Below are 26,763 nucleotides of genomic sequence, written 5' to 3'. Positions count from 1 at the left end.
GAGGAGCCTGCTAACCCCCAAAATCAATGCCCACCCATGGCTTCCCTGTAGGATAGCAGGCAGCACAGCTCTGTGATCCAATGGCCTCAGCTGGCCTGGCTGTCCTGAAGGGAATGACAGAATCACAGAATACCCTGCATTGAAAGGGACACTGAAACATCACTAAGTCCAGCTCCCGGCCCTGCACAGGACATTGCCAGGAGTCACACCATGTGCCTGAGAGAATTGTCCAAACACTTCCTGAGCTCTGTCAGGCTTGTGCTGTGACCACTTCCCTGGGGAGACTGTTCCAACCCTGAACCGTCTGGGTGAAGAACCTTTATCTAATCTCCAACCTAAACCTGCCCTGACACAACTTCAGGCCGTTCCCTCGGGTACATATGACAGATTTATTCTGTCTCCCCGCTGTCGCTCGCCCCGTATGCCGCCTGGCAAGATGGCAGTGGGCGGGGGCCGGGGTGCTCGGCGGGGCGGCTGGGCTGCGGGCACGGCGGGGCACCCCCTGCAGCCCCGGCACCCCGCGCCCGGCCGGAGGAGGCGGCGGCGATCCCCGGGCGCCCCGGCCCGCGTTGCCATGGGGACGCGGCGGCCGCCCCGGCGGGGAGGGACCGGCGGCGGCGGCTGTTCCTGCGCCGAGCGCGGCCGGAGGGGGCAGAGCTGAGCCGGGCCGGGCCGCGCCGCGCCAGGAGCTCCGCACCCCGCGCCGCACCGTCCCCGGCTCCGGCGGGAGCCGCCGCCGCCGCCCCGGTAAGTGCGGGCACGGCCCTTCCCCGGCCCTCGGGAGGCGCCGCCGGGGGTCCCGACACCCCTCCTGCCGGCGGGATGCAGCTTTTCTAGCCCGGCCTGGCCCCTGCTGCACCGGCCCCGCCGCCGCTTACCCCGGCCCCTCATCTCAGGGGAGTGCCGGGCGCCCTTGCTGTGCCCCCGGGCCCTGGAGGGCCGTCTCCTCGCCCCGGGGGGCTGCGGGCTCCTCGGGTTCCCCGCGAACCCCCCTCACCCCGGAGCTGCGGGCTCCCCTAGCCCGCCACTTCCCCTCCTCACCCTGGGGATTTGAAGTCTCCCCAGCCCCTCCCCTCCTCCCCGGGCTGGGGTCCCTCTGCCAGCACGGGGGCCCGGGGCTGATGGCCCCGCTTGCCGTGGTGCGGGGATTGCCCTTGCCGGGCGCGGGGGCTGCAGCCGCGGCGCGCCTTCCTCTGCCTGCCCGCGCCGGGGAAATTGCGGGTGACACGTGTGCGGCTCCGCCGAGCCCTTTAGTGCCCCGGAGCTGCAGCTTTTTATATTGAAAGCGATTTCCGAGTTTCTCCAGGGCTTCTGATTTCTGGGGCGATTCGTAGGATTCCCTAACGGCCCCGGTCGCAGCGCAGGTCCTGCACCTAAGCCCCTCTGAGCTCCTTCCAGACTCTCCTAAGCCAGATCTGTGCCTCTTTCAGGTAGGTCAAGGTTATTGCGCTCTTCGTTCAGTGGATGGGGAAAGTGGAAATGCGGACAGACTCTGGGATTTCCTCAAGGTCACCCTGAGAATTGGACCCCAAGCATCCTCTCGCTGCACCCTCTGCAGCTGCTGGGCTCCTGCTGGATGAGGGTGAAGTTGTGGAAATCGGATTTTCCAGTGCCCCGGCCTCTCTCCTGCAAGGCTTCTCAGCTTTTAGTTTATACACCTTGCCAGATGTCAGGGCAGATCCCAGCTATATTTATTTGGCCTAATGTCTTTTAGCTATTAGATGTTTACAGTTAAATAGTGGGTGTTTTTACCATAGTGTGTTAATCTCTGAGAGTCTCGCTGCTGTTAGGATTGGACTTCGTGGTGTTGCTGTTGGGATGATATCTGCAGTGATTTTGATCACTGCGAGTAACTCTGACTTTGCCTCTCAGGAACTCGCTTCTTGGCAGTGGCAAGCAAAAGGCAGCTGAACTGGAGTGGTACTTGGCTGATAACGATGTACCATGCAGGACTCCCATGGTGGTTGACTTCTTGTCCTCTATTTGTATTTTGCTTTGCAGGCTGTTATGAACAAAGGTGTAGGGAAGGTTTAATAGTAGGAGTTGCTCTAACCTCTTCCTCACAAAATAAACACCAGGATTTAATAAGGGTTTATCCCTTTGAACATCTCGACTGTAGGATTTTTAACTGCACGCTTCTACTTGTTCATACAGGTGCAGTTTTTCTCCTGGTGCTGTGCCCTTGATCTCATCTGTCCACCGAGTGCCTGTCGTAGTAAGGAGTGTTATGTTTTGGGGGTGGTGGTGATCTGTGGCAGAGATGGATGGCCAAGTTGGAAAAGGGATCAAATCTGTGTCGTAAATTGGAGCCCTGCTCTGCTCCAAAGGAAAGTCTGCAGTCCTGTTTGATGCCCAGCAATCTTGTTAATGTCTTACTAGGATGCCAGAGCCATCAGACGTACTCCTGCTGCTGTTTTAAGAAGGGGTAGAGTACTGTATTAAGTTACTAAAAAGTACAAATCGCTGGCAGCCTGTCGAGACCATTTGCTTCCCTTTTCCTGCCAAGATTTAAATTAGTGGGCAAGATGGGGAAATACCTACCTGGCTGGCCAAGGTGGTGGCATGTCCATGTGGAAGCAGCCTCCTGCCCACTTGTGCATCGTGTTTTGTCTTACAGTTCTCTGGCAGGGCAAAGGTGTGATGGAGAGAAGGGACTGAGGCACAGTGACTGGTGGTTGGTGTGCCTTGAAGCCTGGGAGCCATAGGATTTGGAGCTATGCTCTGATAAGGGAAATTTGGGGAAAGTCTTGCTTAGAAGCTGTAAGCATTTCATGTTCCTATACAGTTGTTCTTGCGTAACTGTTGTCATCCTGAGAATTGTGAAATAGTAGGAGGGAGAAATTTCCCAGAGCAGAGCAGCTGTGTTTCTACGTGGGTAAATGTTGTGCTATGTTTAGCTAGAATAAAACCTGTGTGTAGAGCTAACATCCCTGACCAGGGATCCAGTTCTGCAGATGCCTCTAAGACCAGCTTTTCCTTGAGGGTTAAAGCCCAATCTAGGGAACACTGTTTCAGGGTGTGTGATGACCATGCAATGCTGTGAAAATAGCTGTCTATTTGGCACTTCTTGAGGAATACACCCAGTGTTGATAGCTGGGTGTGTAGCTGCAGTGTGAGCTAGGTGGGGGAAATGTCAGGAGCCCCAGGAAAGGGGCTGTGACCTGGTACTGACCTTTTGGACAGCAAAGGGCACAGGGATACAGCAGGAGCTGATGACTCAGCAAGAAGATCCCAGACTGTCTGGGTGCACAAACTGTAAGAGCATAAAAGCCCAGGAATGCTTTTGTTGGGGGTCCTTCCCCAGAGGCACCAGGCTGAGCTGGTTTTGTGTCACTGCATCACGATTAAATTACTTAGAGGATCCAGACATCTGAGACTGCTGTGGGAAATCCAGGACTGAGCCAGTAAGGAAACCCTGTCTGACCATGTGAGTGTGGGGTGTGCAGGGAGCCAAGGGAGCACCCGTGGGGTCACTGGAGCTGCCTGCTGTGAAGGGACTTTGGTCCCAGCAGTGAAAGTCTGGAGTGGGGGGAGTGTGACTGACAGAGCGGCTCCTGAATGGTCAGACAGGAAAGTTTCTCTAACACACTCTGGGTTTTATCTGAATAATCTGCAGCCAGGAAGCAGTAAGATGGGTGACTGATGAGTTGTTCCTTCGTCCTCAGCAAGGAGTACCTGGGGCTGGTATAAGGCTGCATGGTCTCCATCTCCTGTCCTCCAAAGGGTCAGGCTTTGCTGCTGGGCTGGTGGTTACTTATTTTACAGATGTTGGCAAGCCTTTGGACTCTCTTTCATCCCACTGTGGAAATAAAATGCTCCTGGAGTGTAGTTGCCAGGTTCACAGTAGCTACTGGACGGTGGGATGTCCTTGTGAAGTCCAAGGGATGAAAGGCTTGTGTGGTGGGAAGAAAAGTTTAGCAGCGTTGAACATAACTGTAGAAGGACTCATATCCCCAGGTGCTGACCAGCAGCAGGTCTGCCTTGTTCCACATGATGCTTTCCTTTGTCACTTGATCCCTGGTCTCACTTGCAGGCAGGGAACTGCAAATCTTTTGCACTGCCAATTTTCCAGTGCCAGCAAGGTGTCTTGCACAGGGTGTATCTCTTAATCTGCCTAAAATCATATTGTGCTGTCAGAATGACATAGGAGAGCTTTGAACTAGGCCCTAAGGTGAAAGGAAAAGGGTTGGAAAAATGCAAAATATTTTGGTTCCGTTGTTAGGAAAGCCTGGGCTGGGGAGGCGACGTGCAACCAAACTGGGTTTGGAATGGCTAGGACAAATGAATTTCCTTGTGGTCCTGAGTGCTGCAGTTCATATGTGTTATGATAGGATGCTAATGTCCTGTGAAAGGGGTTTCTGCAGTTTTCCCTTTTCTAGGCTGTTCTAGAACAGAGAGGTATTTCTTCCTAAGCCTGCTTGCCTTCTTCCTGGCCTTCCTTTTTCAGAGTGGTTTTTTCCCTGTTGATTTGTTGTGTTGTGGGTTTGCTTTGTTGGGGTTTTTTTTGCTTTGTTTTTCCCTAGAATGAAGTTTCTACACAGCTGCTAGCCCATCAGTGGTGTCCCAGTGGCCCGTCAGTGGTGTCCCAGAGCTTCACATCTTTTCCATTTACTGGAGTAAGTTGATGAAGCGGCAGACAGTGGAGCAAATTTGGTTTGTACCAGCTGAGTTTTACAAGTTTCTTAATGTCCTGTTAGGCTTCCAGTTGGATATGTCTTTCTCCCAGCTGCCTCTGCTCCCCTGTTAAAATCTGCAGTACTGTGTAGGTCAAATGTCTGTACTGCTCCTTCTATGGCAACAGTGCAGGATGGGGAAGAATCTGCTTGTTCACAGCATTCTGCCTTCTGCTACTGCAGGTACATAAGAACTTTTATAGCCATGATGCATTCACCTAAATCCTTAACTGTGTTTCCAGGAAATGCAAAAGCCTGCTTTAATGCCCATGTTTATGTAGTCAGGCTGTCTTAGAAGTAACCAAACATCTGCACTACTAGACGTTGGCAGAGATGGAATTGTTGATTCCTTATCATGGCAAATGAGCTAGGGATGCTGCCTGTTGTAGGCAGTGCATTGTTTTTATTTGTTACTCTTGAAGATGTTGAACACCATGCCTGTGTTCCATGGTGCATTTCTCATAAATGGCTGCATGGGCTCCAGCCTTGCTGGAGCCAGTTGTCTTGTCTGTCTACAGTGAGACAGCAGGGATGTGACTGCAAGTGCCTCTTCTCTGCCAGAGATGTGTCTGAGGTCTAACAGGGCAGTGTGTTTCAGCTTCCCTGGCACCATGATTTGATGAAGCCATTCTCCTTCAGCAAGGCTGAGTCCTCTGGCTATGCCTGCTTGTGCTGGGGACTCTAACTTGGCCATATCCAGCTAACAGTGGCAGGTTGCTAGAGCTAACACTATGTTGCTCCAGCTAATCCTAACAGCAGATAAATATTTTTTTTCTGTCCTCTTCTGTTTGCATTCCAGCACAGAGATAGCAGGAAGGAGGAGGTGGATTGAGCTGTCCAATGCCAAACTTGGATGTTGCTTTAACCTTGCAGTATTGATTGCCTGGTAGTTCAAGTTATTGTGAATATAAAATAACAGGAGGTACAAAAGCTTTAGAAAACAAGTCAAAATCCCAGACAAACATAATGAAAAGACCTTGTTCCTCTGGTTGGTTTGGCTTTCTGTCTGGCAGTTTCCTCTTCCACATCTGCAAATATAAAAGCTTTGGATATTTTCTGTCTTAGGAGGGCTGTCTATATGAAGGTTATATGCTTGGGGAAGGGAGAGGCACCCAGGCAGCAATGCTTGTTCTGTATCAGAAGGAATATGATGGATTACTGTTTATTTATATTATGGGGTCTCTCTTGATCTTAATTTTGTACAGCCTGTGATGAGCTGCTCACAGGAGTGCGATCTTATTTTAAGTAAGATTTAAAACCTTTGTTTGTAACCGGTACTTGTTCTCATTTTGGTAGTCCTTTTGTGGGTTGGTGACTGCGTCTTGTCAAACCTTTCTGTTCCCTGCTCCTTCCTTTGGCACTGATGCTGGTATATGGCATATCAGGAGAGCTGTCTGGATTTTTTTTTCCTATGTCTGAGGCATTTATCCAGAAGTCAGGAGGAGAGAGGTTGGTTTTGACCCAGCTGAGTTTCCCCAGACAGCATGAATTTGAGGAGCTGGAGATGACTAAGTCACCAGCTATGAGGGGTGTTGTGGACAGAGTGGGGAGAGAGAAGGAAATCTTCTCCTCTTGCATAGGATGGCAATGCTTCTGCACTGAGTGAATAACTGGCTTGGAGGAGGTGTTGGGGAAGAGAGGTTTGTACTTTTTTAATTAGAGCAAAAAGATAGGGGACTTTCAGCAAATCATTTTAGTAGGAGAGAGATGCTGTGCAGGTGAGTGATTGGTTTGGATCAAGCTAAAAAAAAGTGCAGTAGACATGATCCTTCATTTCTGAATTCAGCTGCAGCTTTCAGTGAAGCCTTTTTGCTTTGACAAGGGGCTGTGAAGAGTGGTGTGAGAGCTCCAAGTCAGGAGTGCTGGCTTTGTATGTGGCTTTGATAAGTGCCTGGGATGAAGCTGTGGCATGTGGTATACATAGTCTGGGCTGGCCCATCTTCATTTCTGCTGCTGCTGAGTCTCTGTCCTTGTCACTGTGATGTCTGACACCTTACTGCCATTAATGGGTGTGCTCCCTGCACGCTTGGACAGAGAAAAGGGCAGTTCCCTGTTGCCTGATGGGTGAGATGGGATGGAAGCACCTTCTTCAAGGCCATGTGCAGACTGGGACCATGTTTGGTGCCCTGTTCAGTGCTGTTCTCTTTGCTCTGTGATAGGGATTTATGAAAAAGAAGGAATTGTGTTTTAGGGACAGCCTGTGTCAGGGGCTTACTGTGAATTCGGGTACTGCTTTCTCCTTTTCTACAGATTTAGAGCCTGACCTAGGGTAAGCAATTAAAGATCTGTCTCTGATCCTGTCCTTTACAATCAAATGGGAACAGCAGCACTTCCAGGGGTTTGCCACTTATACACAATGACAGTGGCAGCTGTTGCAGAAAGTATGACCTGATGTAGTAAATGGTCTCTTCTTCTAGGTGTTTTATTTCCCTTTTTCAGTTTCTCAAGGATAGGGGTACTAGATTCCTTTTCCATGCCCTGGGCAAGCTGAGCTCTTCTCTGTAAGGCAGCAGGAACGCTTGTTTATGAAGGCTGTTTTCTAAGTGTAATAGTTTTTTAAAAGGACATCAAACTCATTGTGTTGGCCCACCCCCTTCCTCTGAGCTGTCCCACTTGCTTTGTTAGCAGCTAAATGTGTGCATGACCTAAACAGCTGTTGTCTTTTTGATGCTCTTTTTTATTTTTTGCAGGAACTTACAATGTAGATTCATTGGTGCCTCACTCTGGTTCCACAAAACTAATGGAGAGCTTGAAGGAAATATCTTGGTTACCGAAGTGATAAGCACTACAGAAATGCCAGACGCTATATAAACAACTAAACTCAGCCCCCGGCCCTTCGTGAAAGAGGGATGATTTGCAGAAATACTTCAACAGATGGTCTGAGTTTGGCTTTGGAAAGGGGGGAAGAAATGCCAGGTCGCTGCTGAGCTGTGTGTGGGTGTGTGCCCGCGTGCGCCATGCAGCGAGTTCCCTGCCAGCACACTCCGGGGAGGCTGAGCAGGCTGCTCCCACAGCCTCCCTGTGCTCAGGAGGCATCTGCACACCGCTGACAGTCTCTGGCCGTGTCAGGTCCCTGTGTGGAGCAAGCTCCCATTTTCCCAGTGGTGAGGTTCAGCTGTGCCTGCTCATCAGGGTATTCTGGTGGAGGTGAGCCATGGGCAGTTTGCAGAGGCACAGGGTCAGCTTGTGGGAGAGAGGCTGCGGAGCTGCTGTGCAGCTCCTGAGATATTGCTTGGCACATGGGTGAGATTGTAGGAAGGTCTTAGGGTGATCTGACACTGGGTTGTCCCTTGTGCTGGTGCAGTGACCTGGACCTATGTCAGTGCAAATTGAGATGGTATGGAGCTGGAAACAAATGGATCAGCTGTGGTAAAAGCCATGTGCTGTTTGGACATGCCTTTGCATACATGTGAGGTGACAACAAACTTGCTGGCAGCCTGAAAGGGCGTGGGATGGGAAAGGGTTTACATGTCATGGCTGGGGACCCTGATGAACTCTGGCAAGAGCTGGCCGCTGTGGCCAGCTTCCCCTCTTCCTCTCCTGGACAAGGTTACTGCTCTTGCAGGGGAAGGAAAACACGTTTCCCCCAGCTGGTACCAGGCCTGGGGTCCTGATACCAACCGTGGCAACAGCAGAGTTCTGCATCACCTCTTGAGTGGGCTCTGCTCTGGGTCAGGCAGGTTCCCATGTTAGTAGTCACAGATCCCTCCAGTGGGGTTATGGATTGGAGCCCAGAAGTCCTTATCGAAGGACCTCTGGAGCAGAACAATCTGTATAGTCCCTACATTGCCAAACTGTTGCTAGTCTTCCAAAGCAGTGTGCCTGTTCCACTGCTCCCTGGCATGACAATTCCTTGTGTCTGCTGCTGCCTGCTGTTCCTGCCACGCACTCTTTGTGAGACAGTGTTGGTAATTAGAGTGGAGTTCTGAGGTGCCCTTCAGGAGTGATTTTTGTTTGGAAACTTTCTGAAAACAGGTCTAATTCTTAAGCAGTGCAAGATTAATTGCTTCCCTGAGGATGTGTCAGGTAAATTCTTGTGGATACGTCTGTCAGGTAGCAGCATTGCACTGCGCATATGGAGTAGCCGGTTGAGACATCTGATGTTCAGAAAATTATTTTCCAAGTTTGATACACTTCACTTTTTCCTCTCTTCTTCCTTTCTTGAATTACCCATCTCCCTGCACTGTGTTTAGGTGAGCAGGACTGGGTGTGTTTTCATTTGTCTATAGCCTCTAAAATATATTGTCTTCCTGGTGGGGACGTCTTGCTTGCCTTGCAGCCTGCTGATCCACAGCACTCTGGGTGAGCAGGGAGCTGGTGAATGGATTATGCCACAGACTCCTGAGCCATCAGGTGGTGGTTGCAGACCCCTTGACAATTCCTCTGCTTGTCACAGACTATGTATGAGTTTCCCTGGAGGAGCTGCTCTTCAGGAGCAGCATGACCCATGTGGGGCTGCTGATGCGCGTTTAGCAAGGAACCATTTTGCTGTGATCTGAACAGTTTTGGTGTAAGCCAAACAGCTGAGGTAAGAGGAGAGAAGTGCTGTTTGCAATGTGGGAGCGGAGCAGTTGTGTTCACATACCCCCACAGCAAAGGGACTGGCAGCAGCAGTGTCCTGTGGCTGAGAGGCAAGGAATATTGATTAACATGACATTTAAGTGGAGTTTCTTCTAGTGCACTGGGAGCATTAGTCAAATTCTGCCTTTGGCACTGAGAAGTAATGAGGTAAGCTTTCTTCTTCAGAGAGCTCTCTGCCTGCTGTTGCAAAGTGTTCGGAAGGCTGGGAATGTCCTTTTCTTATCCTGTCAATTCTCCATATCTGGTCTTTTGTGCAAAAGGCACGTGAAATATAGCCTTGGCTCTGGCAGGCAGCTGAGCTTGCAGCCTGTACACCAGTGTTGGCGTGCTTACATGGTGGCTCCTGCTCAATGCTTCTCTGTCACCTTGCCTTAGGTGGAGCCCAGCTCCTGGCTTCAAAGGATGACACAGGAAGGATCTGTCCTTTCACGCCCTGAGGCCCTGTTTCATTAATCTGCAATATTTTAGCATTGGTTCCCATGTCGGTGGCTGATGCTCTGGGTGCACTGTGGCTTTGCTGCAGGGACAGGGTGCGGGGTTTCTGGGATGCTTTGCAGTTCTGGCCAGGCTCAAGCAGTCCCTCTTTGGGATTCTTGAGTGACACCTATCAGTTGACATACAGGCCCACAGGGCTCTGGGTTACTAGGCCTTTTAAATAATTTTGTTCTGGGCCCAGACACTCTTGTCTTCCAGGCTTCCCGGGAGGGATTCTTGTTCTGTTTTATTGTTGTATATTGGTTTACTTTATCAGTGCACTCAGCAGGCTGCTGCTAAGGAACAGCCCTGCTTCCACTCCTGCTTCTGTCTGCTTGTGTCAACACAAGCATCTGTGTGTTCGCAGCTACGCATGACCTGGGAATAGGCCTAGTCCAAAATCAATTCTTCTAGTTGCTGGGGAAAGGAAGAGCAGCAGCCTGAAGTTGTGCTGGACAAGTGGTTGAGTAACCACAGTCCCTGCCTAGGAAAGCAAATCATGTGGCACTTTGTAGGGTCTAGAAATCCCTGGTACTGTTCCCTTCATGAAAATCTTTGCACCTTCTCTGCCAACACACTGTCAAGACTGCATCGAGCCTGTACCAGTGCCTCTCTGTGCAGGACAAATTGTGTTGTGCTTCCCTTCTGCAGCATTGGGTCTCACCTGGTGCCTGGTTGTAGATTCTCTCTTTGGTGGGGAGACACAGCATCATGCCTTTACAACACAATTCACATAGCATAGCAGCCAGAGAAAGGAAGTTGCTTTTCACATCTGCTAGGGATGGCCCTGTGAACTGCCAGATGGATGCAGTGCAGGAAGAAATGGGAACAGAGAGGAAAAAAACCCAACACCTTTGCTTTGCTTCAGCACAGTCCCCTAGTGCTCACAGGAAAAACACAACCTTCAGAAAGTTCTTGGAGGTGCCAAGAAATCTGACCAACTTCCTCTCTTCATTCTCTTCCTCTCCTTCCCTTGCATGCCAGGAAGTGGTGACAGCGCCTAGCAGACACCATCGGTACGAGCTGATGCTGAGCCTTCCTCTCCGGGGGTGACAGAGGTTGGGTATCTGCTTTCCCTTGTACTGCAGAGATGGGAGGCTCCTCTTGGAACATATCTGAACCTTGCTGGGATTGTGTGTATCTTTCCTGCTGTCCTTTTGCTTCTCCCTGCTGCAGCCTGTTCTGTTTCTGAAGGCTCTGTTCCCGTTTTGACACGGGAGGTGCAACTGTCCCTACTGCCTGCCTCCATTGCCAGATAGGTTTAGGGAGTGTGTTGGGATTACCTAACTTGGTTTAAGGTCGCTGCAGGCTCTTTATGCTGCCTGTCTGGCTGAGCTGTCCTGGCTGACTTCAGGACATGGAGGAGATGAGACTGTATGAGGAGCAGCACAAGGCTGGATGATGAATGATTTGCAGCCCTTGGTGCTGCTCCAGGGCTTGAGGCTGCTGGTGCCATGGGGTACTATGGGAGAGGTCTGCCAGCAGGTCCCAGGCTCACAGTCCCAAAGCAGCAGGGTGTCATCCCAAAGCTTGTGATGTGCTCTGCACCACAGAGATAGGAAGAGACAAGCTGTCTGGCCCTTCGGAGAGAGGATCCCCTGTCTATCATTGCACCCAGGGCTGGGTGAATGAGCAGGGATTTTGCATATTAACCAGGCAGCAGCTGGGCTGAGTGAGCCGGAGGGTGCCAGCTGCAGTGCTCCGGTGCTTCTCCAAAAGCTGTGCCGAGGCAAGTACTTTCCGCTCTCTCACAGCTATTATGAAAGAGTCTGGGTTTGCTGCACCCTTCTCTCCCTTTGCCCTCAGGGCATGCTGGGCTTGTTTGAATTAATGTAATTAGCACATGCCTTATTAGCTCACTAAGGCACAAAGAACTCATGTATATTTGTAGCCAGGTTAAGCAGCCCCTATTAATTTAATAACCGTGTCCTCTTCAGTGCATGGCAACAGTTAATCACTGGTGGTGACTCAGGACCAGCCAGTATGGAGCAAATTTTGGCGAGGTGTATATGTGTGCGGTTCTGTTTTATTGTGTTGTATTTTTATTAATGAGCGGAGCTGTGAAGGGAATTAGCAGCAGGCGCAGTAGATGGAAGGGAACTTTCAGTGCAGGTTTACTAAACAACCAGCCCTGGATATTTCCTATGCTCTACACTGTCGGTAGAAAAGGATCTGTAGAATGAATCAGCGAAATATGACACAGACTGGGAGGCGGAAATATACAGAAATAAACTTTAGCAACCCACGCTTGAACTCTGCTCCAATCAGGTTATATACTAGGTACTGATAGTAATTTTGTTTCATTGTCTACTCTATTTCCCCTTGGTGATTCTGAGGCAGAGGAAGTGGCTAGTGTATTCTGGTGCTGCTCACATTCGAGACTGCAAAACAGCAAGGTTCTTGTAAAAGGACAAAAATAGTTGCAAGTAATTTCATTTGCTGCAGCACTGTGCTCCTCGGTTCCTTTTACTTTTCTGGATCTTGCCATGCACATTGCTTAGCTACATCCCGTGGATGTTTGCCACCTGATGTTTGGGGGATTTGGTTTGTTTTTTTGTTGTTTGGGTTTTTGGGTTTGGATTTTTTGGGGTTTTTTTTTTGCTTCCTTTTTTCACAGAAGCTGCAGGTTATGGTTTATGCTCCACCACCCTGGAATGATGCAGTCTGTGAGTCCAGGATTGTGGCATCTATCTCTGTTCCGGTAGTCCTGAATGTGGGATAGCAAAGCCCTGCATTGATTCTAAAACTAGTGAGTTAAGCATTTTGGGTGTTTTTTTAGCCAAGACCACTATGCATGCACAAGAGACTTCCTGCATTTCTTCTCTTCTTCCCCCTTCTTCAATAATCAGGTCGCGCTCTTTGTGGTGAGCATAAGCTGGGAGGAGGAGCAGGAAGAATGGAAAGCTGCTGATGTGCTTGGACAGTTTTAGTCACGTTTTCTACAAGCAACTATTGGGGTGAGATGCAGGTATTTTGCCTGCTCCTGCTTCCTCTTTTACTTTACTCATTTGCTGTTTCTGCCACGTAAGCTTGGGCTTTCAAGGCTTGGGGCTGTTCTTGGCCATCATGAGTTTGTGCAGGAGCATGACTGAGAAAATGAAGTTGTTACAAAGGGACAACAAAACCCCATGAAACTGGACTGAAGTGTGTATGTACTTGTAATAATGTGCCCTCTTGCTGCAGCTGGCAGGGGACCAAGTCCCCAGGCTCCAGCAGACATAGTGAGTTCTTCTGGCTTGTATTTGCTGGGAGCCTGGACCTCCTGGGAGATGCAGAAGGAAAATAAGTCTGAGATCTCCATGGAGTGACAGGGAATGCACACAAGTCTGGCTGCTGCAGGTTGAAGCAGATAAATTTATTTCTCCTTTCTTAGAGCCTGTTCTCAGGGGACCCCAGTGTTTAAATGAAGGCTCTGCGAGTGGTTAGTGGGGTGAGGAGATGCGATGGGTGAGGATCTGCAGGGATGCCCATGTGCAGTTCCTAACAGGTTCCTTGCAGGGGGGAGAAAAAACCAAAGAAAGTCTGGGGGAAGATAAATACCTGCTGGGGTACCTCAAATGCTGGCCAGAGATGGTGATTTCCCTCCCCCATCCCCCTTTTTCCTTTGGTTCAGGAGCAGGAAGGGACACTGCTTGGCTCATGCTGCCTCAGAGCTGTGGAATGCTTGGTACACACCAAGACAGGAGGCATTTTCCAGGACAGCTTTTTTAGCCAATGTTGTGGCTTTGTTTGGGATGGAGTTAATTTTCTTTCTAGTAGCTGGTACAGTTTTCAATTTAGCATGAGAACAATGTTGATAACATGCTGATATTTTAGTTGCTGCTATGTACTGCTCACTCTAAATCAAGGACTTTTCAGTTTCCCACACTCTGCACAAGAAGCTGAGAGCGTGGCAGCAGGAAAGCTGTGACGTAGGGACCATCAGGGAAACATGATGGGATGACTGCCATGACTGGATTGCTGCAATGGATGACTGTAAGCTCTTCAGAAGCGACAGGCCAAGAAGGAGAGGCAGTGATTGTCTATTAGGGACTGTTTTGACTGTTGGGAGCTCAAGGGTAGTGATGATAGGGTTGATGATGATGACCATGTGGGTGAGAATCAGGGGGAAGGCTAACAGGAGACATCCTGGCAGGAGTCTGTTACAGACCACCCAACAGGATGAAGAGACAGGTGAATTTTTCTGTAAGCAACTGGCTGATGCTTCATGATTGCTAGCCCTTGTTCTTGTGGGAGACTTGCTGGATGTCTGCTGGAAGCTCGACACAGCAGAGACAAGGCAGTCTAGGAGATTCTTGGGCTGTGTGGAGATAACTTCGGACACAGCTGGTGAGAGAGCCTACCAGGGGTGCTGCCTCCCAGACCTGCTGTTTACAAACAGAGAAGGGCTGGTGGGAGATGTGGTGGTTGGAGGCAATCTGGGGCACAGTGACCACGAAATTACAGTTTTCAATTCTTGATGAAGTAGAGAAGGAAGTCAAGAAAGGGGTCCAGAGAGGCTGAACATACTTCGAGAAGGAAATCTTAAAGATGCAGGATGTCCCTATGTGCCAAAAGATGAGACAGCAGGGAAGAAGACTGCCCTAGTTGAACAGGGAGCTTTTGCAGGAACCCAGGGGGAAACAAAGAGGGTTTATGACATTTGGAAGAAGGGGCAGGTGACTCAGGAAGAATACAAGGATGTTGTTAGGTCATGTAGAGAGAAAATTAGAAAAGGTGAAAGCTCAGCTAGAGCTCAGTGTGGCCCGTGCTGTGAAAAGTAATAAAAAGCTTTTTCATAAGTATGCTAACAACAAAAAAGAAAGCAAAAAAAAATCCCCATCCTTTACTGGATGCAGAGAAAACAGCAACTAAGGCTGAGGAAAAGACTGAGGTGCTTAATGCCTTCTTTGTCTCAGTCTTTACCACTGAAACTGAATATCCTCAGGGCAACTGGCCCCTGGAGCTGGTAGGCAGGGAAGGAGAGCAGAAAAGATCCCTGCAATCCAGGAGAGCAGAAAAGATCCCCTGCAATCCAGGAGGAAGTAGTCAGTGGCAAGGGTGCTGATGGAGCTGGCAGAGCAGCTCACAAAGCCACTGTCCATGCTAGCCCGTGGGAGGGCTGTCAGCTCTCTGAGTCCACACTGGGCACAGCAGTGACCTGAGCTATGAGTCCTTCCCCTCTGCAGCCTCCGGTTTGGCCACCGTGAACCAGCACCATCCTAGGACCACACACTTCAAGGCATCCAACAGGAAGAGCTCTGTGGTTGGTTGAGTGTTGCTCTGGTGAGGCACTGCTGCAATCTGGCCTGAAAAGATGCTTATTCCTTCCAGCAGGGTCACTGGCACCCCTTTCTTTCAGCAGAGAAAGCTGAGAGCCAAGAGCCCTGGTTTCATTACTGGTGTGGAATGAATAGTCCTTTTCAGGCCTCCGGACCTCGGCTCACTGCTCTGCCTCGTTTCTATGGAGTGAGTTAGAATCTGAGCCTTAACTTTCCCTTGGGCTTCTTGGTTGGTTGTTTTTCTGCTTTGTACATGGTGATTATTTTAAACTGTGAGGGGGAACTCCTTTCTACTCTCTTGGCCTCTTGGACTTGCTCTGTCTCCTACCTGCCAGACTCCCAAAAACTGTCTTCAATCTCCAGCTAATGCTGCATGTCTCTGAAGCTGATACAGAGAACAGATCCAGAGGAAGGTGGATTTAAAGATTTTTAGAATCACACCAGTTCAACATGATTTCTCAAGTGGTGCTTGGAAAGAGGCATTACTGGCAGTAAGCACCCACTAATGTTCCGTCCAAGAAACACTTGCTTGTACATCAGCATGATCATGTGCAGGCCATTTTGCTGTCAGTTAGCTTGTGCTTCTACTGTTGGCTCTAGAGCTGCAAAATAACCTAGCTCATTATAATCTTAATTTAAATAATAATTTTATGTAGACGTTGCTGTGTATATGTATATGTATATGTATATGTATATGTATATGTATATGTATATGTATATGTATATGTATAGTTAATTGTGTTTGCATATGGATTACCTGTTCTGTAGCTACTTCTTACAGATCCCTTTGAATTGGTGGAGGGGCTTATGGGTTTCCACAGACCAAAGATTGGAATCCACCACTATTTTCAAGCAAGTGCCTGGGTCTGAATTTTTGCTATGGCTATATTATGCCCTGGCCTGGTTTGACCACATGAAGGTTTTATGATGAGATGCATGGAAAGGGGTTTTGGCCCTCTGGCACCTACTCCAAGACAGTGTGCCTTTGAGCATGGGTAGTTGTCCTAAATTTAGAGGCTTGTTTCTTGTGTTGTAATTGTTCAGAGGAATGGCAGGGCAGCAGGGCAGCATGCTTGATGTGGCATTTGTGCAGAGTAGAAGAGCCAGGTCTTTTGAGACTTGACCCAGTTGCCTTTTTGAGAACTTTGAGAAGGAAGCAGGTTGAGATGGGAAGAGCATCAGCAGCTCCCATGGGTTTCCTTTGCTCCTCTCAGTCTTGCCAGGGGTTCTGTGAGCACTTTTAGACCTGTTTTCTCTCTCCTGTGCAGGAAGATACTGCCTTAAGAAAGTGTTTTAATATGTTGTGCTCCAGTGGAGCTGGACTCTATGTGTTCTCAGTAAGATGACTGCAAGCTCATTTGTCCTCCTGAAACCTTCCCTCCAGTTCCTTCAGCTTGGCATCTCCAATGTCTTTGATATCAAAACTTCCCATGTGAGCCCTGGGTGAGTCACTTCTCCTAAGGGCTGTCCTTACTCATCCCATCTTGCAGCTCAGTTGCAAAACCTGTAGGACAGTGACTTTCCTTGACTGAAGGTCAGAGCAGCCCCTAAAATGACAGATCCCAGGTAGGCACTGGGGCCTTTTGGCATGCTGCAGTACTGATACCTGTGCCCAGCTTCAAAATGAGCATTAGCTTTCCATCTCTCAATCCAGGGCAATTTCCCAAGACATGCAAAGTTGAAGGGTATATCTGGTGTTTGTTCCAGACCAGCACAAGCCTGTTCCCTAAGTCTTTCTGTCTTGGCAGATGGCTTGACAACTCAATGTCAAAGAGATCATGCTGATGCAAGAAGAGGCCTCCATGGGACTCTTTTTGTTAAGCAATAGGGCAAATGTCTTCTGCTCTAATTTAAGTAAATTGCTGGGGTTTTGGCCTGGAGAAGCTCTCCAGGTCAGGAAGGCACTTCTCTTGCTGCTCATAGTGCCTTTTGAAGGCCTTGCTCCAAGCTTTAGCTCTCACAGAGGTAATGGCACGTGCTTGTTTTGACTTACTGCACAAGGTTTCTCAGCAAAGTAGACAAAGTTGCATGATTCTGTACTGGGAGTGGGGGGGCAGCCTATGCTTCCAGCAGGATAGAGAGCCCAAAGGGGAGGGAGTGGGAAAACTAGGTGTGTTCCTCCCACTCCTGCACCCTGGAGGCAGGAAGTTCCCCACCTGCTTCCCTGCTGTTTTGTCCCCTTGCTTTCCAGTGATAAGTGCTGCTCCGCTCACTTTGATCCTTGCTTTGGAGTCAGCAGCTGTGTTGGCTTTTCCCAGTGTGGCTGAGACCAGGCAGACAGAGGGGCAGTTGCCAGGAGCAGTCAAGGGTCTGCCTGATGCCTTTGGTAACTCTTGTGCTTTGTAAGGACGTGACCAGGGTGACTGAGGGCAGCAGGCAAATCTTGACTGCTGTTGTGTGAATCTCCTGTAGTCTCAAGTAAATCCTGGTGGAGAGGATAGTTGCAACAGTGTGCATGCAGTATCAGAATATAGGATATTGCTGTAGTCCCAGGGGCTTGCAGGATTGTCCCCTGGGACGCTGTTATACAGTGTCCAAATAACCCTGCTGTAACTCCTCTTCTGTTGCAACATTACGGGTGACTACACTGGTTTGGATATAGTGAGTAAGTACATCTGCTAAGATGTTGGACTGTTTTTGTTCGAGGCTTGTTTTTTTCCTAAGCTGGAATGTTGTCATAGGCACAGGGTGTTCCTCAGGCTGCCAACTGTGGTTTGAAATCCTTCTGAAGGTGAAGGGCAAGTCAGTGGCAGAGCTGAAATGAGAGCTCAGGAGTCTACTGCTAATCAGGAGTTTTGTTCCTCTCTTTCCCCTCTGTGAGCATCCAGGTAAATCTATACTGCCACCACCTGCAGTTGCAGAGCTAAACATCTCTGCAAGATGCCCTCAGCCAGGGAACTTGCCTGTTCCTTTGTGGCACACAGGAGATGTTTTGAGGCATTCTCTCATCACAAGGTCTCGCAGCATGAATTTAAGGCTCCCCAGTGTGCAGGGAGAGTGGAGGCTGGATGTGGCAGCAAAGTTTGCCTGCAGTTTTGCAAGGGTGCCAGCCTGACTGTTCTCACGGTGATAGGAGGGGGTGGAGCAGGGACACACATCCCGACCAACCTGAGGGAAACTGCACAAGACAGAGGTCAGTCGTGGAGGATGGGAGGGGACTGAGGGTCCTTGCAGGGGCTGTTAGGGAGGAATGCCCTTTGTGCTGAGGCTCAGCATCCCAGTGCCTTGCCAGCTGAGTGGGAACTGTGCCACTGAGCTTGTCCCCAGAGGGTGTGAGCAGCCAATGGTGCAGGCAGCTGGCATGGCACCTCCCCGCTGGGACTTTGGTCTTTTATTACCTGAGGCACGGAGGAGAACTGCTCTGGGCTTGGTGCTTTCACAGCCCAGAGTGGTACGGGTACAGCTGGCTGCTGACCACAAGGCAGGTGAGTTTGTGAGTTTGCGTACGCAGCCCCGGGCATCTGTCTGGTGGCAGAATGGCAAGAAGGGGCTGTGCTGTTCCCCTGCAGCTGGAGAGGCTGTCTGTGACAGTGGGGAGCATTCACCAGCATGTTTGAGAGCTGCTTTGTTTTCCTGGGGACTAATGCCTTGCCAGGTCCTGCAAGGAAATTCACAGCAGTCCCTGCTTTCAAGGACCTAAAGGCAAGCAAGCAGCAGGTTAAACTGCTACCTATTCCCTCCAACTCCTCTGTCCTAAAATGTCTTGAGCAGGCGAGAGCCAAGTTGACAGCTTCTCCCCAGGTGACATTACCTGGTGTCAACTCCCTTGTGCACATTGTGCGTGTCATGCATTTTAAAAAGCAGCTTCTCTCAGGAAATATTTGCAGTTTCATTTTGTACTCCTTGAACCTTATTGTGATGGCAGCTTTGCTCCAGTCATTAACAAAATTTGGCAGTGTCCACACCTTCAGATGCATTTGTACTGTGAAGGAAAGTGTGCTGATCCCAGAGGGTTTCTCCTCACCCAGCAGGTACTCGTTGCTGGTTGCTTCTCCATACCATCTCTGAATGGCTGTGTGGTTGTGTCCTTTTGACACAGTGGATACTGGCACAGCTTTGCTTCCTCCGCTCACCCTCTGAGTCCTGCTTCTTGACATCAGCTTCTCTCACTGGGGCTTTGAGTTTGTCTGCTCTCAAGACAAATGGAAATATGTGGAAAGGAGTCCTGACTTCCCCTTCTGCTGTTTATTCTTAGGTCAAGGCTGTAGTTTGGAAGTTGGCTTTCAGTGACAGTTTCAGCATGTGCTGGCCTCCAGTTCTATCTCATTCCTGCCTGTCTGCTCGGCACAAATGTTTGTGCTGGCATGAAATCAGGGATGGGAACACGTTTGGGTGTAGGGAAAAGACGGGTTTGCTTTCTTCGGCCACAGCACCAGCTGACATTTGCTAAAGGTTTTCTGTCAAACTGGCAGCCTGTGTGTGCTCAGATAAATCAGCATGTGCAGCAGACTGAGCCCAAGAGGATGTGCTCAGCTGCACTGGGGCTGTCGGGGAGGGGATCTGGAAATGGGAGTGCTGGCAGAGGGCAGAAGTGAAGAGCTGGCCTCTGAGAGGGGTAGGGGGTGCTGCTGGCAGGACTGGGGAGCTGGTGGACTTGGAGGATGCCAGCTGTGGCTCTGGCAGCCTGGCAGGGGAAGAGTGGGAGAAGGAGGGTGCTGCACCCATCTCAGAAAGGGGGTAGAGCAGTAGCATCTGGCGGTAGAGATGGCAGCCCACATCTGTAGGGCAGTGTGGTGGCACTAAGTGCAATGAGCAAGGTCAGAGGGGTGTGGATAAGTTTAACCTGTTTCTTCTCCTATGGTGTCTTGGCTTGTGGAGATGTTGGGTGCCTGTATGTCCAACCCAAGCTTGCTTGTGTGACACATTAATGAGACATGAGGAAGTCTGTATTCTCCCCTCCATGCCCCATGCTGGGCTGTGATTCTCTAGTAAGCACTTTTCCTTCAGATGATAAGGAGAGAATTGAAGGTTGAGAGTTCAGGGCCACTCCATGCCCCAGGCTGATTAAGAGAGCAGATACAAAGGTTAGCCTTCCTGGAGAAAGCCTCACTGTTGGGGTTGTGTGGGAGATGTGTGGCATGGCAGGGGAGAAAAATAGCACCACTTTGCCGGTGGCTTGGGCTGTGAGGACCAGACACATCCAGAGCTGGCCAGGATTGCACTGTGGTACTTCTAGCCTGGCTGCTCTGTCACTGTCTGGAGCTGATTTTTGGCAGGTGAGAAATAGGAAAGACTGAATTGAGGAGGCTTCTGGGCTATTTACATGTGTCAGCATGAGCTTCGGGCCATTCGCACTGCTTCAGTGTGCGTGTGGCTCTGAAACTAATTTGCCCGATCATTTTAATAAATGTAAAAAGGATGTCCTGGTGTGCAAGTAATGGGGCATTAATCCATGCCTAGCTGTGTTAACAGCACTCTCGGAAGGAAATACTCCCATGCTGTTCTCACTCTCTTAATTATGGGATGTTCAATTTAGGATGCCCTTCCATGAGGGCTGCTCAGTCTCTTTGGCTTTCAGGTGGGTTTCTGGTGACTCCTATTTCACCAACCCACCTGGTACCAGTTTCCTCCCAGATCCTCAGCTCCTTTTACTGTGCAGGATCCCAGTTCCAGCAGTACCACTGTCCTGAAGTTTAACCATACCAAGACTTTCTGAGGCATCAGCACCTTTTTGGTGCTGCTGGCTTGTCTGCTGCCCCAGTTCAGGTGCTGATAGGAGATTTCCTAGGAAGATGCAAACCCTGCTCTCTGACACTACTCCCACAGGAAGCCTTGTAGCTACACCCTGCTTGGCTGCAGATGCTTGCCTGCTTTTATGTGCAGTTTTTGGCTCCTGAGAGCAGTGTGTTCCTGGGAAGATATACTTAGGTCTTTACTTAATCTCTTTCCTTTCTAGGTTAAATGTATAATGTTGTTCTGGATTCGTTTTTAAATGTCCTATAAAATTCCTGGCATTCTCTTCCTACCCTGTTTTTCCCCCTCTTAGATTGCAGAACAGTAGCAGCTACCTGGAAGCAAATGGGGTCTGGCTCTGCCCAGAAACTCCCTGGCCAGGGCACTGGAGGCTTCATCATTCACCTTCTTTTAAAGGGACTCAGGGAATTGTGTAGATTACAGCAAAATGGTCAGACAGAGCTTGCAGTTACTTCGGGTTTGTTTTGCAAATGGTCATTCGTTGGAGCTCTGTTTAAACAAACAGAGCTCAAATAAGCTTTTCACTTCAGTGCATTAAAATCCCTTAATTCATTAAAATCCCCTGGCCACAGACATTCAGGCCTTTGCTGTGCCAGGTGCTGTTTAAACAGTTATCAAGTGCTGGTGTCTGCTGTAAAATGATCACATTGTTCGCTTCCCGTCGCTCGTCCGCGAGTTGAGTGGCTTTTGTTAGGGGAGATGATACTAGTCCTGGTATTTGCTGGCTATAGAGCCAGCACCAAGGAAACCTGTAGCTTTGCCCAGTTTTAAACCCAGGAAGGTTGTTTTTACCCTGTATTGCTGTGCAGCTGCAGCAGGAGCATCAGTTCCCTGGTGGAAAGCAACAGCAGTTTTCTAGTTGGATCAGACAGCTGGGGAGGGTTGTGTAGTTACCTGCCAGGTGGAGAGCTGAAGCCAAAAGGAAAAAGGGGAGAGAGAACTAAACTCAGCTGTCCCAAATCCCTCTTGGTGCAAAGGGACTCCATCACTCTACTTGTGTCAGCAGGTAAGAAACAGCTCTGTGATGTATTTGTATGTCCATCTTGGTCTCTTATTCTTTTGGCTACTTGGCTGTGGTGAATATTGACAGTTTTGCTGTCTTTTCTTGCGGTTGCCCTCTGTGATGGGTGCCTGTCCTCCTGAATGCCCCTCTGCATGGAAGGGTACAGCAGGGGCACCAAGGGCGGAGTTTTTCCAGAGCTTGGAGCAGGCTGTCAGGACCACTTGGTGCATGTATTTTGTCAGAGCTGTCTCAATAAACATAAGTTTATGAGGGTGTAGACATTATCAAGTGAGTTTACATGGTTCACTGGTTAATTTGATAGAAAATTAGACTAACCTAAACCAAACTGCCCTTATGGACGTGCATATGAAAGCATATGTAAAAAAGGGAATAAGTGATTTTCACTTGGAAAATGCAGATTTAGCTGATTTGGAGTTTTTTAAGGTCTGCAGGCACAGATCAGTTGAGATCAGGTGAACTGTCTGAAGAGGGGTCACAGGAGGTATAACAGCATAGTGGGTGAGGTTTGTGTGCAGTGTTTTGAAGAGGAGCCCCTTTCCTTAGGGAGTTAGCTCCATGTGCTGGTCTCTCACAGCTTTAGGTGAATGTGGGACTGCAGAAAAGACAGTTGCAGTTTCATGTTGTTCAAGAGTGGGACAGTACAAATGGTTTCATGCTGTCCTATCCTTGGCACTTGATATAACAGGAGGCAGACCTGAAGTCTTTCCCATACCTGCTTGCACCATCACTAGCTCTTTGTTCTTTCAAGGACCTTTTGTTCTCAGGAATAGACTGAGGCCCAGAGATCTCTCCAGAGCAGAAGTGTTGGCCCATAAGCCACCCTGCTGGATGTGAGATTCTGTGTGGCTTAGGAAATCTGCAATTAAGGAGCAAATTCCATTCCAGAGGCAAAGGGCAAAAATACTTCCTTTGCTTCTGGCTCAGCATCCAGGCGGCAGGTGAAAGGGAAGCAAGAGGAAGTTGGCTGAATACCACATAAAGTGTAGCATAGCATAGCATAGTGTAAATCTCATTCCCAGGCTGGAGGTGAAGAGATGAAGACAAACTTCCAGAAAGCTGGAAGTTGTGGTCACTTCTGAAATTTTCTCTGGTGTCCGGATTTCTTTGTATGGCAACTTCTACCAGCTCTCATTAAACGGTAACAATTAGGAGTCTTAGAGAGAACTGGTTCCTGCAGTCTGGCACTGAGCTGAAAAGAGTGGTCCAAAGGGTGAAGTGGCATCAGTAGGAATGGGAGGGAGAGGCATTACTTACAAGATAATGTTGGCACAAGACTGATCATGGGCTGTCTGTTTAAGCTTGGAAATAGAGGAAGGATGGTAACCTCTGGAAGAGCAGTATTTTGAAGACTGTCCTTTGGACACAGACTATGTGTTGGCGGGAAGTGCTATGAGTCTTGCGATGACACATTATTGTTGTGGGGTAGCTTGGTGTACCTGCAGAGGGCTGGGGATCTACATAGTATGGTGTGAAATGCCCCCTTGAAGTTTGAGACAAGTGACAGACACTGCTGTCCTGGATGCCAGGCAGAGTTTGTGTCCTGCCTGGCTGCTGCCCATCCTCACATGCTGCTAGAACCTGACAACTCTGGCAACTCTTCCCTCCATATGTCCTTGTATATTTATACACACTCACACACACATTTATAAGGCTCCTCTTTGAGGAGCTCGGTCTCCTCTTTGAGGAGGTCAGGTGCTCCCTTAAGTCACTTGTGCCTCAGCTGTCCTAACCCGACAGCCTGCCCAAGTAACAGCTGACCTTTAAGAAGAGTGTAAATGTCTCAGCTTTGTGTCCTTGGTGTCTTTCTGTCCTTTCCCAGGAAGAAACGGAAGTGAAAAAGAAGTGACTGAAAAAGAACGATTTGAAGGAACGGATTCATTTCTTAACAAGATCAAGTTTGAATTAAATGGCTGATAAACAGATCAGGTAACTTTTAATTTTTTTTTTTTAATTGTGCTTTAAGTTTTTCTTTCAAAGTCTTTAAAACTTACTTCTGTTGTTAATCCAGGAGGTTGGAGGAAATCACCTGATCATCTCTTCTGGCCTTACACAGTTCAGATTCTTTCTCTTCTCATTTCTTACTTGCTGTTTTTGAACCTTCTCTTATTTTCTGTCTCTGCCATGTTGTCACATCTCTGCTTTCTTCCATTCTTTTTTTCTCATTGCCTTTTTCTCTCTGCCCTCTGCTTTCTGCCCTGCGCGAGTCTGGTCCTTTTTGTTTCTTCTTTCAAAGGTCACCCTGACCTGCTGACTTCAGCTGCTGGCATCAAGGGAGCAAAGCCAGGTCTTTGACAAGCCAAGGATGCAGCACTTGTAATGACAAAGTCCACACAGCCTTGTGCAGCCGTGTGCCCTTATGCTAAAGACAGACAAGGTTTGAGTGGTGGCAGGAACATGACGTACCAACAGTGATCAGTGACATTTCTTAGCACAGTGGGAACTTAAGAGCATTGGTCCCGGTAAAGGCTGGATTTGAGTCTTCCCTGAAGATGAACTGGGATGCATTTCGTGGAAAGACACAGTTCTACCCATTGCTTCCTAAGAGCTTTGTCAGGTGGATCTGCACAGTCCTCATATGGGTTTAACTTTTTGCTGCTTGTGAAGTTGCCCAAGCTAAGTGACTCCTACATGCTGTGGGATTCCTGTGGGGTTTTTCATGATGCTTTTCTAACACCTACATTTCCAGGTTACCAACTCAGGACAGGTGGGGTGAGAGGATGAATGAAATCTGGGTGACAGGGGGACAGGACTTGGCAGTGCCTGAATACTGCAGGCAAGAGGGCTGCCCCTTCTTAGCATTTGCCATGATTAGGATATCTTCCTGTACATCTGTCTTCTGCAAATGTAAACAGTCCTGAGCTGTGCTGATAAAAAGACAGCATTGTGGAGTGTTTGTGTGCCTAGATTTGTCCATCATCTGCTACCCAGTTTGGAGAGCACTTGGAACTCTTCCAGCACACCCATGAGGGGATGCTGAGATTTGCCTCCATTGAGCATGGCAGGTCTGTGTTCCTGATAGCCTCATCGAAGCAAAATAACCAGACGTCTGTGACTGTTTGAAGCTTGGTGTTTTGTAGGAAGAGGAGACGTGTCCTACAAGATGTGTCCTGGCCCCTCCAGTGTGCTCTTGGCAGCGTGAGCTGGAGTTTGCTGGATACATGGACTAGTTAAAAGGGCTGAGGAGAAGCACTAGAAGAGAAGAACTCGGATGCCTTTGTATTCTTTCTTGTATTAAATTGAGCAAATGGCTTTATTTGCATGCTAGCCTGTCTTGTCCCTGTTTCACTAAGCCCTGCACATGTAGGTAGTGAGAGGCAGTAGCTAAATAGGACAGAGAGACCAGGCACAGTGGATGCTTATCCCTTGAGACAACAGAGAGCACTGATGTGGGAAGCGGGATGACTCAGTCACAGGGGAAAAAGCTTTTGATTCAGATGCAACGGCCCTTGTCTCATGTTCTTCTCTGTACCTCAAATCTCTCACCTCTCCTGCTTTGGTCATCTCTCCAATCGATGGGACTATGTGTCTGCAGAGGCTACAGGCAGCCAAGCCAAGGAGATCTGTTTCTGTCACCCCTTAGCAGAACAAGATTGATAGCAAAAGATTGAAATCAACAGCAGTGATTTGCTGCAAGGTGAGATCAAGAGCACTGCATTTCTGCATCAGTGCGTCACTAATCTCAGTGTCTTGCTGGGTCCTGTCCCATAGTGCAGCCATACTACCTTCCCTCTGCAGTGTGCATGGGGAAATCTGGATGGTTAGATTCAGGTGTGATTGGGGTATTGAGCAAGGGTTTCTCCCCCACAGATAGAAGGAGAGGCTGTCTGCAGCCTCAAATTTTTGGCTTGCCCAGGTGTGTCAGACCATCCCCCTTTATTGCTGAGGTCTGTGCTGAAATTGGGGAATCTCTTGCACTTACAGTAACAGCAGGCAGGATCTTTGTGTCTGTGTCTTAGTCCCACCTGATACAAACCCTGTGATAATTTCACTGTTGGAACAGGTTGAGAAAGGCGTTTGCCTGTTCCAGGTGTTTCAGGGACACTTAGAGATGTGATGACAGTGCTGAGGCTGGAAAGGGGCACTGGTTGTGTTTCACAGTCTGTGACCTGCCAACAGTGACTTCAGAGCTGAATTTGGGGAGGCTGAGGCGATCCTGTCTTGAAATACCCTGCCTCCCAATGGTGTGTTCATCTTGACACACTTATATCTGGTCTCTGACCTCCTCTTTCAATGTGACTGTGGGTTAAATAAGGAGAGCACCATGATGTGAAGCTTACTGTTTGAAATTTTCCCATGTCTTGAGAAAAGTTGAGTGTAGGAGTTTGCAGGCAAATCTATTCCCTTCTCAGACTGTGGCACAAAGATCCCTGAGGCAGCAGTCTGGAGCTGGTGAGATCTGGTAGCCTGGCTCTGCACTGAGCTCTTGCACTGATTTGGGCTTGCCTTCTTAACATACTGTGCAGATTTAATCTCAGTCAGCACTGTCTAGTTTGGAGTTGTAGGCTGAGCTCAGATCTGTCTGCCTGTCTTTGGCACCTCTTTCAGCCATGGCAGCCCTGTGGCTCTGTGTGTGTTGTATCATGCAGGTGTTGAGGACAAAGGAGCTTTGGCTGCAGGACAGCAGAGGCTGAAAGGAGTGTGTTCAGGTGTGTCAGTCCTGAGGTATCAAGATCATGCTTAGCACTTGTGGACAAAGTCTTTTATTTTTTTTCCATCTCTCTGTTGTCTGCTTTGCTCAGGGACTCTTCAAGTTGAAACCTTGTCTCCATATCCTGCCGTTCCCTCAAGCATGGCTGCTTATTGATCCTCTGTGCAATTGCTCCTTGATGCAGAGTGCTCTGGAGTGCTGTTGGGGGCAACATGTTTGCAGGGCTTCACCCCACCAAGCCTCGGCCAGCCTCACCACTGCTGCTTCCAAAGGGTAATGCAGTCTGTCCTCCCATCCAGAGCAGCAAGTCGCCGGCATGAAAGGCAGCGTGCCTGTTCCCCCAATAGGAGGATAGGCCTTGCAGGCTCACTCAGCTGCAATCTAGGACTGCTGTCAGCCACCAGTTTA

General features: G+C 49.1%; 1 protein-coding gene across 6 annotated transcripts in view; it reads left to right on the top strand.

Moving 5' to 3' along the window:
• Positions 1 to 590: 590 nt before the first annotated feature.
• Positions 591 to 26,763, top strand: part of SLC25A22 (solute carrier family 25 member 22) — a 49,812-nt gene continuing 23,639 nt past the window's right edge. Inside the window, exons 1-3 of one of the 6 annotated variants that reach the window (XM_085062773.1) lie at positions 1,327 to 1,430; positions 2,155 to 2,215; positions 23,527 to 23,633. In XM_085062773.1, the coding sequence (XP_084918899.1) occupies positions 23,614 to 23,633 (20 nt within the window). In that variant the 5' untranslated portion in view covers positions 1,327 to 1,430; positions 2,155 to 2,215; positions 23,527 to 23,613. Of the gene's footprint in view, positions 748 to 1,316; positions 1,431 to 2,154; positions 2,216 to 20,890; positions 21,690 to 23,526; positions 23,634 to 26,518; positions 26,629 to 26,763 lie in introns of those variants that run through there. The other 5 variants (XM_085062771.1, XM_085062772.1, XM_085062774.1 and 2 more) reach the window with 5 other exon arrangements.

This window comes from Lichenostomus cassidix, chromosome 5 (assembly GCF_008360975.1).
Source record: "Lichenostomus cassidix isolate B80296 chromosome 5, HeHo_3.0, whole genome shotgun sequence".
Taxonomy (NCBI): domain Eukaryota; kingdom Metazoa; phylum Chordata; class Aves; order Passeriformes; family Meliphagidae; genus Lichenostomus; species Lichenostomus cassidix.
Note: the sequence above shows the minus strand (reverse complement) of the source record. Positions and strands in the feature narration are given on the sequence as shown.